Source organism: Natator depressus, chromosome 15, assembly GCF_965152275.1.
Source record: "Natator depressus isolate rNatDep1 chromosome 15, rNatDep2.hap1, whole genome shotgun sequence".
Taxonomy (NCBI): domain Eukaryota; kingdom Metazoa; phylum Chordata; order Testudines; family Cheloniidae; genus Natator; species Natator depressus.
Genome location: NC_134248.1, coordinates 11,058,317 through 11,071,302, shown reverse-complemented (window position 1 = coordinate 11,071,302; position 12,986 = coordinate 11,058,317). Strand labels below are relative to the sequence as shown.

Genomic DNA, 12,986 nt, shown 5'->3' with positions numbered 1-12,986 from the left:
CTAAGGGGGTCAGGAGGTTATTACCTCAAGCTATCAGCCCCACCAGGCATGGGGCTGACCATCTGAGCCCTTGTTAAATTTCATACCTCCATTTTTAATTTATAAGTGGGGGGTCACACGCAGAGGCTTGGTGTGTGAAAGGGGTTGCCAATTCAAAAAGTTTGAGAACCACTGGTCTAATGTGAGTCTGAACTCCAGGGCTGCCTTGTGCTGACAGCTGGTGTAATGTGAGTAAGCCAAGAAATTACTCAGTCCCATTCTTGTGAAAATCCTGGTTTATTACTATTGCTTGGGACAAAATAACATTTTATACAAATAAGTCGCCTAGTTTACTCTGGACAAGGAGAGACATGACAAGACACAGTGGAATGAGGATCCAAGGTAGAAGGACAGCAGAGGAGGGAAATATCACAAGCAACTTCATTGATGCTTCTTGCATTCTCTGTGAAAAATATCTTTACAAAGGAAAAAATATATTTCTGTTAAATCTCCACTGAACTGCTACTGTTCTTTGTAAACTAAGGGGAACCTGCAGCACCCAAGGATCATTCTTGGATCTAAAGGGACAGACATGGGTGATATGGAGACAATATGGACCAAGACCTGGAGGGCTCCCAGGGTAAACGGCATCGTAAAGCAGAGAGCCAGTCCCAAATACAAGCAAATGCTGGGCTTGTTCAAATATCTGATTCACAGAATGAAGAAAGTATGGATGCTGGGTTATATTTCCCCTCAGCCAAACTGGTTATATGAAGGTGTAACGCTACCCCTATCCTATTACAACTGCTCTGATAGGAGTGCCAATGCTTTGGGGCACAGAGATGCATTTGCAACTTGCCACCAGCCCAAAGCCCACATCTAATATGCCTATAAATGTACCTCAGTAACAAAAAAACAAAAAAATCAGAAGTCAATATAGATGACCATGATATTTGCTAGAGCTTGTATCTTCTTTGACAGATGAAGAGGAATTGCTTGTTAGACAGCGCCAGCTATCCCTTAGCTTTGTCCTCACCATTAAGCCAGAGGGAGTGGGCAATGTTTTATGACTCCCAGGAATTACATCTGGTACTCAAGTCGCACATTGTTAGACAGCAGTCATCTGTGCATGTGGAACGGTGGATGTGGGCTATTATGTGAAGAGCCCTGCATTAGGAGGGCATCACAAAGCCCAAAGCTTGATGTGACAAGACAGTGGTTCAGAAGACAAACATTGGATTTAATGAAGTACAGAACCTGGAAGTGGAGTTACCACACTACTTGACCAAACTCATCTTGCTGCTCCACCACTTATCACAAAAATTATTCGTCACCTTCCTGATTCATTTCCACTAACATATCCTGCTTTCAAACGTTTTGCCCATTATTCCTGGACCTTGACTAGAGAAGCAGAATGGAAATCCCAGCCGAGAGAAGCTGCAATGGGAAGAGGCTTCCTGCTCTTCTCCTCTCTGATGAGAAGCACTTAAAACCATAAGGAAATACACAAAGGAAGACAGTTCATAACTAAGGGAGAGAACAAAGACAGCGATACCTGGTCATGTAACACTACGTGACCCTATCACACCAGGTGCAATACAAAATCTTCAGTCACCCATGGAACAGTTGTGCAGGAAGTTTCCTCTCCTCTCTTACACAGCACATGGGCCTGAAACACTCACCTTGAGAATGCTTCAGACTGGTCCCAAGAGGACAAATACTTTATGGAGTTAGTTTCTGTTTACATTTTTGGCCCTTTTACTTACAGTATAAGCTTAACTCCCCACTTTCTTTCCAGCCTACTGTATACTACCAAAGGGAGGCCAGTCTCACACTGATCTCCCAGCCACTAACTCCTTAGCCAACACTATAGAAATGTCTGCCTCATTCCGTTAGCACCAGCTCTGTATACACATATACCATGCCGAAATGGACAGTCCATTTGAAGGGGGAGGGGGAAGAATGTGTGGAGATTCCCATTCAGTTCCTCCCTGGTTTGAGGAGCTTGTACCTAGCAACAAAGGACGCAGACTGAAGGTGAAAAGGTTCTCTGATAATCATGTTTACCAAGGGCAGGGAAGTACTCTACAGAACCTCTTCTAAATGGAGAAGCTAACAGCATCCAGGAGAAGGGAACACTGGATTCTGCTTGGTATCCATAACTTCCTCTGCCTGACTAACTCTCCCAGGATAGTGTTGCCCACTTATCTGAGCTTTTTTCTCAGCATGTCTTTCTGGGGCTCGCCTTTTAAATCTGGAACACCAACGCAACTGGCAGCACCTCTCTTTTCCAACTGGGAAGTACCTGTTATGATCTTCAGTTTTCCCTTTCTTATTGCTAAGGAGATGGCACATTCACACATGAGACACCCAGAGCACCAGTCCTTTCCTCTGCCCTGACCTCTGGATGCTCAAGATGACCACTGCAGATTGGAATGGACTCTTCTTCAGCAGCTAATACCCAGTCCCACATTTAAAGGAATATACTCATGCTAGGCAGATGTACTCTGCAAAACAGCACCTACATGGCACCCAACCACTGCCAAATCCTCCTACCTACACTAAATACTATTTAAAGATTTGATAATACATCTTATTCATGTTGGGATTTTTGTGTACAGAATATTCCCTGTTGCTGGCTCAGGTGATGATACATCCCTTCTGACTACCTCATTATCCATTACACTTGGAACAAATACAGACCATCACATTCATAAGAACAAGCAAGAAGTAGTTGCTTTAAACAGAGAATTAGACAAAAGTCATATTTAAAGGCACCTGGATTTATACTACACACAAGTTCAGCTAGATTTCCCATCAGCTCCTTGGGAATAACTAGTTATCTCCTTAGACATTCCTCTCTTGAGCATCCTGGAACACATCAGGGCAGAAAGCACTTCTCTGGGGCAATTGTGTCCTCTCAAAAGTAGTATGGTGTACTTGTGTGAGAAAGGATCTCTCAGTATCACCATGGCACAGTGCAAGGAGCTCTGGAAACAGCCCCAGCAAAAGGAGAACTAGAGACCTTTCTTAAGATACACCAGCTCTACTGATTCTGAACTAACAATCAAATAGGATTATATGCACATCCCTGGAGAAGTTGATGGATAAATGGCAGGAGAACTGTTCTTTACCTCCCAGCTTTCTAACACCACAGCAACACACACACACCTTGACCCTGGTCACCTTTATCCTATTCATGCTCCCAAGGTATTTGTTGTGGTGGCACACAATTAATGCCCTCTCCAAAACAAAAAAGGCATTTGTGGTATCATTCATAATTAACATCCTCGCCTATAACTGAAAGTTCTTTCATGATCCTTATCCCACATTTATTCTCACCTATTACCTTGTAGCCAGTTGATCCTCTGTGCTAGTGCTAACACTATTCATCTCCTGCCACACAAATGGAACAATGGCTTTCTTTTACTGTGTATATATTAACAAGCCCTAGGTTGTAACATCCACATTCCTACAATTGTGATTTAATCAATATTTACTCCTGACAAAGCACAGTCTACTTTGGACATTACCTAGCATGACTGGTAACCAACTGTAGCCAGTGTGCGTATGGCCACAAGGTGCATTTCCACTGTTTGAGGGGGAACAAATGATACTGGCACTGATCAATTTGTCTAGCATAGATAAGGCCAAGCTGTTAGACACAAGAGGCAGGCCTGATCAGCAATAGAGCTGGAGTGAGAATGAATGGCAGGGTATCAGTGGATCAGGATATCCAATATGACACCCAGATAAGCATTTCATTAGTGCACATTTGCGTGGCAGAGGGCTAGACCCCAGCCTCACTGCCAGGGACACACATTGTGTCAGTGCCTGACACAAATATTTCTTCCCATCTTCAATGCCAGGTGCTACATAGGTCTGAAACATACACTTTGGTTTGGCTGTTCTAATAGCTCTAGTAATTATCTCCACAGAAGAAGTCATTAGAAGTTTTCTAAGTCATAAATATAAATGATCCAACTAAATAGGCAAAACACTGGCAGAGGCCCAAATCCACACGGTTTAAGGATAAAATCATGTCATTTCTTTCTGTTGGATCACCACAAGCAGCCACCTCCCAACAGTGCCTGAATGTCCTGGTCTGGGCAGCATTTAGGGCCCAGTTTAATACTAGCACAACCCTAAGCACTGGCCCAAGCAACACAAAGTAGACGAGCTGGTAACACCATTGCCTCTTACTATAATACCTCTGATGTGTTGCATGGGTTTAATATATATATATATATATATATATATATATATATATATATATATATATATATATAGACTGAAGCCTAGGAAGATGTGCCTGCTAAGCAGAATGTTCTTCAGGTAACTCTCCAGGTTCTCCCCCAACCACCAAAGAAAGAGCTAAATGGACAGACCCCTTACCCCCACAGTGTGGCTTGAGCAGAAAATTCTCTCATATAGATGCAGGGGAAATGATGAAGGTGGCAAGATTAACCTCAGCCCTAAAGCTGAGCCCCAATCATAATCCAATTATTCCCTAACAACAGCTCAAGGAGTAGGGAGTCTGGCAGATTGATTTAATGGCCAATTTAGTGTAATCTCTCTTTTCAAACATCCTGCACCTCAATTCAAATCCCCTGCAAGATATACTTGTAATGTTTCCCGGTCTCTGGAAGCAGAAGGAAGATTCCTGCACCATTTAAAGCTAGATTCATCCCGTCTTGTAACTCTCCCCTTGAGGGATGGGGAGGGGGGTGCAAACTGGGAGCCAGTCTCAGTCATTCACACAGACTGAACCACTATGCAGTAAGGAGGATATCTGCCTTTCAGGCTCCACTGGCTACTTGGAGAAAGCAGATTCTCGTATGGAGAAATAGCTTGCCCACACATCAGCTGAGCTCTTTGGACAGGGGGCAGTTTGCCCACTGGGTGGCACAGGGTGTAACCTAACAACAAAAACCATAACATCAATAATCTGCTAGCAGAGCCTTAGAGTCAGTCCCTGATCTGAAACCTAAACAAGGTACCATCAGAAACAGAGAGAAAGCCAGAGGCAAGGTACGTAAGAATGCAAGGGAGGGGAGTGTTGCAGGGAGATTTCCTTTACTGTCACAAACTGCCACCTCAGCCTTCTTGCTGCATGTTTTGAGTCCATGGGTGAAGGAAAGGTTCAGCAAGAGGCCCTGGTGCATGAGACAGCAGCACTCCTCTCTTCCTGCACACCTGGAATGGTTAGGGATAGCACAGCATCCAGTGGACATGAACGCAATGGTTATTGTCCCCCGTTGTAGGCATAGTCAGCCTTGTTGTGCATGATCAGCTTGTTGTCCACAAAGTAGAAGCTGTCTGAACGGGTCTCATAGGGGTGTTCAACCATCAGGCGGACTGCGGGAGAGAAAGGTCAGTTACACTCATGAGTATTGTGTCTGGCACATCCCAAGGGGCAGTGCAGTGTCAGAGGAAAACAAGTACTTGGTAAAAAAAACCCTTGGTCACTTTGAAGCTCTGCACCTAAGGAGAGGTAAGAGAAGCAAACTGGTGTAACTGTGAGAGCCTCAGGAGCTCTGCACTGGCCCATCTGTTCAGCCTATCCAAAGAATGCAGGTCTCCAGGCTGTCAAAGCAAACTGGAAGAGGGTGGCTCAATTTCACAGAGATATTCTGGAACCTGTGTCAGGCCAAAGTACAGCAGCACTGAACAAGTACATTCCTCCTCTGAGACCTGCCTGGTGTGGAGTAAGTGGAAAAACTAATGTCACTTGCACAGCCCAGCTTGTGTACTCAAGTCACATACAAACTCAGCTCACCCTCCATCTGCCAGACATGCCCAGAGAGTGGCAGAGAGTATTCAACTGTCCCTGTCCAGTCTGTCCCTCAGTGGCATAGCTCATCTTGTAATAAAACCACACTGGGAATACTCTCAGCTTACCATCACAGATGGCTCTCCACAGGCTCCCAGAAAAGAAACAATCCCAGTCTGCCACTGGAGGGCTCAAACCCCAAACAGTGAGTGCTATGAATGTGTGTCTTTGGCCTTTAAGGGAATATTCTCTCCAAGTCACCAGGGTTACCTCTTGGACTATGTATTGAGGCATTATGTGCAAAAGCCACTGTGACTCTGAGGTCACCAGCTGCCAATAAAAGAAAACACCAAACCTCAACCACACAGCATATGAAGGCAACTTGCTTAAGACTACACAGTGAGTCATCAGCAGAGCCAGAAACTGAACCCAGATCTACCTGTTCCTAGTTCCCTGTCCCACCACATGACCATCTATCATCTCAGGGAGAGAGAGCATTTGAACACAGCAGCAGTTCAGTGAGGGAGGAAGGATACCTACTGAGGTCCTCTGAGAGCTGGGGGAACTCATAGATGTGTTCACATGTGTTCCTGCTGCTGGGGATGCAGAAGCCAAAATCAAAGTCAAAGTTCTTCAGCAAGCGATCCCGGAAGTAATGTCTCTCAATCATTCGGAAGTTTGACACTGGCTTGTCTCCCACTGTAAACTCCACTCTGCAGGCATAGGGCAGGAGAAATACACTTCATGAGACCACCTAGCTCACTTCAGAATGGGAGAGGCAGAGAGCCTCAGACCTGCAGTTACGCAGAACCTAACAATAGGGCTGATATCACTGCTAAACAGAGGCAGATCTTGAAATCTTCCCTGTCGCTATTAGCTTCTTTTTCATTTGTATTGTGAACTGGGTTCTCACTAGTCCATTGTTAAGTTCACCTATGAATGGACAGGGTTGGTACCTAAAGTTCCCCGGAGGCCTTACTCCCCCCTCTTTGTATGAGCTTTTACTCACGTTGCACCGACTGTCCGGAGACGGAGAAATGCTGGGGTGAACTGATAGCGAACAAAGCGGCCTGCACTGGTGTCCACTTCTCCACTGTCATCCTCATCATCATCATCTTGCTCTAGAAGAATTTACCAACTCAGGGTTAATCTTCTGATGTTCTAGGAGTAACATGCTGATGGCTTGTAGGTGGTGTACAGAAAACATCAAAGACACTGCTCAGACACCCAGCACTGCAATATCTGTTCTTTGATATACTACGGGCATTAAGAAGTTAACAGAGAACAGTTTCATAGCAAACGTTCACAATTGATTACATGGACCAAAAGACCCTGCTCACAAAGATGCATGTCCAGGAATCAACTATGGAAGTACATAGTTACATGACAACTAGCCTTTTACCTCCAGGATCTGCACTTCAGTCTTCCTTTGGCTACTTACACATAAAGGGACTTTTGGTGGGGCTTAACTATGGAATTTGATAAATCTTGATCTAGTGTTCAGGGGAAAAAAAATCAAACCGTATCAGACCACAACAGCAGACCACATCTATGGGGCATTCAAGTCCCCCAAACACTGGGCACTATCTGTAACAACCTTGCTGAGCCAAGGAGGTAAAGGGATCAATAAGCACGGTATTCACATCCCACAGAGCTCAGAAATGGAAAAACAGTACCAGCCTGCAGCGGCTTTGAAATGTACTGCCTACATGAGATCACTTCCTAACAACCATGTGTCAGTAGTATAACACACACTATTAGAGTTGCCCCAACTGCTGGCAATATCAGGTCTGAAAGGATCACAGGGAAAGAACTCCCCTTTCACCCCTACAGCTGGTCCTTCATTGTCAGGGTTGAGGCACATTTACAGGGTAGTATGGATGAAGCTCTGTGCTGTACCTATCCCATGGAAAGAGGATTTCAGTCTCCAAAACACCTCTCGCTATTACCATATTCACTTCACATTCTTTTTTTACACAGTAACTAGAATATTCGCAGGCAGAGAAGCTCTCAGTCCTGCAGGAATCCTAAGGGATGATACAGGTGAACTCAATACACTATGCATAGTGAAAGATCTTGATGTTTGGCCTGCATGACCCCTTCCCTGCATCCCACCAGATCCCATAATATCTAGCCCTTTCCCCACTGTCAGCAGGTTCTACCTGAAGCAGAAGGCTTGGCAATTTCAAACAGCACTGTCCCTGTCTCCAGGTCCCGGATCTTGAATCTGGTGAAATCAATATTGTAGATGTTGTCCTCAGGTTTGCATAAATAATCTAGGAGAGAGAGGAACATATTAGGGAGATCTTTTGCTCATGACAGTCCAGATCAGGAGAAGAAAATACGGGCCACATAACCCATATGCCTCAAAGGTTCTCCTCTCAGGTATCAATAGGCCTTCAGCTACATTAACTGAGCCCAAGCACCTTAGAACGTTTAGGGATATTTCCCAGAAGCTTCTGGGAGAGCTGAAGGGGGCAAACAGCAAGGAAACCAAAAAGCAAGTTGCCAGTTTGGCTAACCAAACAGTACAATACAGTTCAGCATTTGGACTCAGTGCTGAGACAAGTTACTACTACTCATATGTATATATTGTATAACTACTATAAATTACTACTACTGCTCAGCTGTATATACTGAGTGAGCTAATCCAATCAAAGAGGGAAAATGAGACTATTTATTCAGTATGCCATAGTTTAACACAAGCACCACCTAAGCAGCATCACTCCTGCAAAAAAGCCAACAGGACAGATTGCAAAAGGGAACAAGAGTTCGGCTCCTGCTTCATCAAAACTACTGGAAAGTGAAAGACCAACAAACTCAAGGAGCAGACTGAACAAGAATGACAAGCAGTCTCAGGGCTTCAGGGATATTCATCCTAGAGAGGCAAGTAAAACAAAACTTTGATGGATCTAGCCAATTTGGGAGCCTAAAACCAAAAATGTAACATCTACATGGGCACGCATGTTCAACTTCACTGAAAAATCTGGCTCACTATGGACCAATACAGTTTCAGTATTCCAGACCCTTATAGATTTTGTCCCCCAACTTTTCTGTCTGTGTGGACAAATGTAGCTGGTGCTGTTAAACCAGAAAAGACTGGATGTCTCAGCACCAAGGTGGACCCAGATGGAAAAGCAGAAATCTGTCACAAGAGCCTGACTTCTGCCTTTCAACCTTTCAATCTACCCAGCCAAGTACGGCTGCTGAGAGAGGAAGCAGCGTAGGTCTTTCACCTAGTCTATACTAGGATGTTTTCTGGAAGGGATATTGGGGTCCCCAGAGAAGAGGTGTCCTGGACGAGAAGGAATATTCGGTGCCCTGGCAAGGTTACTTCTGGTGTCCTCAGAAGAGAATGTCAAGTTCTGCAGAGAGACTGATACTGGGGCCACAAGAGGGGTAAGGTATACAGCAGGAGTGGGCAAACTACGGCCCAGGGCCTCATCCGGCACTTCAGATGTTTTAATCCGGCCCTTGAGCTCCAGCTGGGGAGCACGGACAGGGGCTTGCCTCGCTCCAGCCGGGGAGCGAGGTCTGGGGCTTGCCCCATTTCGGGCATGGTAGGGCTCTGCGCCGCTCCCAGAAGCAGCAGCATATCTCCCCTCCACCTCCTACACGTAGGGCCAGCTAGGGGGCTCCACACACTGCCTCCGCAGCTCCCATTGCCACCAACCACGGCCAATGGGAACTGCAAGGGCAGCACCTGTGGACAGGGCAGCACAAAGAGCCGCTTTGCTGTGCCTCTGTGTAGGAGCCGGAGCGGGGACACGCCGCTGCTTCTGGGAGCTGCTTGAGGTAAGCGCTGCCGAGAGCCTGTACCCCTGACCCAGACCTGATCCCCCTCCTGCCCTCTGAACCCTTCAGATCCAGCCTGAAGCTACTCAGCAGTGGCTTTGAAACGTACTGCCTATATGAGATCACTTCCTCGGTACCAGCCTGCAGGTCAGTACAGGCTCGGTACAAGCACCCTCCTGCACCCCCAGCCCAACCCCAGAACCTGTACCCCCAGCTGAAGCCCTCACCCCGTTGCACACCCCAACCTCCAATTCTGTGAGAATTCATGACCCGCCATACAATTTCCATATCCAGATGTGGTCCTTGGGCCAAAAAGTTTGCCCACCCCTGGTATAGGAGGTCCCTGGCGGAATGATAATAGGTGCTGGGGGTAGGATGTATGGGATCCCTCGGGGGCAGATAATGGGGCCGTGGGGGGGGGTACGGTGTATAGGGTTTCTGAGGGGATATAACGGGGCCTCGGGGGGGTACGGTGTATAGGGTTTCTGAAGGGATGATAATAGTGTCCATGAGGGGTAAGGTGTGGAGTCTCAAGGGTGATAATGGAGCCTCTGAGGGGCAAAGTGTGTGGGGTCCCTGGAGGGGATCCTCAGAGAAACGGCCACGAGGTCCCCGTGGGCCTCACACTCGGCTCTGCCGGAGAAGGTGCCCGGGGAGGATACGTGGGGCAGGGCGCCCGCGGGCGGGGCTAGTAGGGGGGCGCCAGGGAGGGGGAGCAGGGGGTCCCCCGGGGCGGTAGCAGCACGGACGGCCTCGCGGTGACCGGTCCCCCAGCTCAGCACTCACTCTCCGTGACCCGGCCCAGCGCCAGGACGTGTTCCGGCCGGACGGTCTCCAGCGCCAGCAGCTCCGCTTCTGAGCGGGGCAGGGCCGCCCGCAGCGCCGCGTCCCCAGAGCCCCGCCGCCCCCGCAGCCGGCTCAGCACCCCCCCGGATCCCGGCGGCGGCTTCTTCTCGGGGCCTGGCGCCGCCACCCTCGGCCTCGAGCCGCTCATCGCCCCGCCACCTCTGCCAAGATGGCCGCCGCCTCCCTCCGTAGCTATGGGAGCGAGGGGCGGGGCGCCCGCGGGGTCAGAGGGCAACGGCGCGATGCCTGGCAACGGGGACGGTGGCGACGCCGGAAGTACTTCGGACCCTTTGCTCGGTTCTGAGAGCCCGGCCGGGGACTGAAGCTAAGCGTGGTGCACTGCGTGCACTGCCTGGAAGGGAGACCCGACCCTGGCAACGGAGAGCCCAGCTCCATTGGCTGGAGCGGTCAGGAGCGTGCTGCGGGCGCTAAGCCTGGCCCTGAGGGGGAAGAGCGATGCCCTGGGATAGGAGCCTTCTGGCTACTCCCACACACCCCTTCTCCGTGCCCTAACCAGCTCTACAATGTTATTCACCATCAGCTGCCCCCAGCCCCGCGCCTACGTGGCAAGGATCAGCCCCACCCACCGTCTTTCCCCACAGGAGCTGCTGGGAGTCAGGACCACATGGCCATGCACCCCATCCCTACTATAGCTCGCTCCGGGGCAGCTCGGCATCGCTCTTGCGGGTCTGGTTACTGGCCGGTTACTGGGCCCTGCAGTCACAGGCGGAGGTGGGGACGCTGAGCAATCTGCAGAGGAAGAGCCATGCCCCAGAAAGGCCCATCCACCAAGAGGCAGAGTAGTACTAAGATGAGGGAGAAGAGGGGTGTTTATGCTTTGGTGAATTGATACCAGGTAATCAGAACCCGTTACAAGAAAATAGGGCATAAAGCCCATTCCTCAACCCTGCGAAGATCAGCTTTGTACTCTGCACGGTGGACGCCCTAGTCACGTCTCCACTGTGTGCCCTTGGAGACACAAAACCCCATTCCAGCTCTACCCACCTGCAGGCTTCCCTCTCAGGGCACAGCAGAGCTGAAATAGGGCAATTTCTAAAACTAGCCACAGAGCTGCAGTACTGATCAATATGTCTGAGCATACGAGGGGGCACCTAGGACACATTTACATTTCAGAACAGCTTCAACAGGCTTGCACAGATAGCATGCTAGGCTGTGTTCGCACCTACATCTCATTCTGAATAACACTTTTGCTCTACTCAGCCCAGCCCATGGCTGCTGTTTACTCATTTTAATATTAATGTAGGGGTTTTTTAAGTTTATAGATGAAGCATCTGCTTCCAGCAGCCATAGAAGAGTCAGTTACTGCAGAGATTCTAAGGCTGATGAATTTGGGCTGGCAATGCAGAGGCTCCTAGGAATTAATTGAAGAGATGAAAACAGCACTGCTCCCACACACAAAGCTTCAGGGACTGAATTATCCTCTAAAATGCGTCATGAGGCCCCATTTCTCCCAGTAGCTATATTAGAGAGGTAGGTCTAGCCCTTAGCAAGCACAGATTTGGCACAAAGAGAAGCATTACTATATTACTCATTAATTTAATTGAAGAAAGGATCTTCTGGGGCAGCAATTTAATTACAGAGGATGGGTAGCTTCCATCCCTGAGGAGAGAGAGGAGCAGTAGTTTCACAAAACAGTGTTAAGTCATTTCACTTAATGAAGTGGTTACAAGTTGTGGTTTCTTGATCTCCCAAGCACCAGCCCACTCAGCCAGTAGGGGTCTGAATCCTATAACTAAGGTCGCAGGCTTCCATGAATTTTTGTTTATTGCCCACGCCCTGTCAGACTTTTACTAAAAATACCTGTGACAAGATCTTAACCCTACTTATAATTATTCTATTTTGGTAGGGGGCCAACTCAGCAGCAGACTTACAATCTGGGATACCTTTGCTCACTACACCAGCCTCCAAAAAAGTACCTAACCCAACCTCAGGCTGAGTGGCTTTGCTTTTTGTACCTCCTATCCTTCCTCGGCATGTTTATTGAGGAAGTAAGCTGTGTGGGACAGAGCCAAGACTTCCTACATCTCTGTAAAGCCTCACACACAACTATTATTCACTTCCAGGAGGTCTCTGGGCCAACAGCTGGCGCTGCTTCAAAGAGAATGTAGTAAACTCTCGGCTTTTCTACCCAAAGGAGCAAATGGCCTGTACTGCAGTTGGGAGAAGCTGACAGTGAGGCATGGCTCTCTGCTGTACCCGAGTCTCCCTGCCTTCTCTCCTCTTTTCAGATCCCCAATAGCCTTCTTTTCCCTAATCTTACCATCAATTACTACAATTTATCCATAGCAGAGATTAACTGCAGTGTCCTGAGTCAGACAATCCTACCCATTCATTTCACGTGGCAGCTGCTGCAGCCTCTCCTTGTGGGGCTGTGTCATTTTTACCATCAGGCACCACATCCTAACACAAAGGGACATCCTAACACAAAGGCATCCAGCAAAGATTGTTCCTCTTAGTTTTTGATAATGCTCATATGTAAGTGTTCACAAGTCACTAGGGTGAGTGGGTGCAGCTGACCTTGGTGATGGAGCGTGGGGCGGGGGGACAGAGGAGGGGCAAACAATGTGTATTT

At 48.1% G+C, this 12,986-nt stretch overlaps 1 protein-coding gene across 1 annotated transcript; it reads right to left on the bottom strand.

Moving 5' to 3' along the window:
• Window positions 1–4,284: 4,284 nt before the first annotated feature.
• Window positions 4,285–10,541, bottom strand: UNC119B (unc-119 lipid binding chaperone B). The gene is made up of 5 exons (XM_074972341.1): window positions 10,334–10,541; window positions 7,915–8,028; window positions 6,762–6,873; window positions 6,293–6,465; window positions 4,285–5,337 (listed from the first exon to the last, which is right to left on the bottom strand). Exons 1-5 carry the CDS (start codon window positions 10,539–10,541, stop codon window positions 5,225–5,227), a joined length of 720 nt encoding a protein of 239 aa, XP_074828442.1. The 3' UTR covers window positions 4,285–5,224.
• Window positions 10,542–12,986: the final 2,445 nt, after the last annotated feature.

Coding starts and splice junctions, on each gene's coding strand:
- UNC119B (XM_074972341.1), bottom strand. CDS start 10,541: ATGAGCGGCTCGAGGCCGAGGGTGGCGGCGCCAGGCCCCGAGAAGAAG. Junction 6,874..7,914: donor TGCCAAGCCTTCTGCTTCAG/GTAGAACCTGCT, acceptor AAATTCTTCTAG/AGCAAGATGATGATGATGAG. Junction 5,338..6,292: donor CCAGCTCTCAGAGGACCTCA/GTAGGTATCCTT, acceptor TCTCTCCCGCAG/TCCGCCTGATGGTTGAACAC.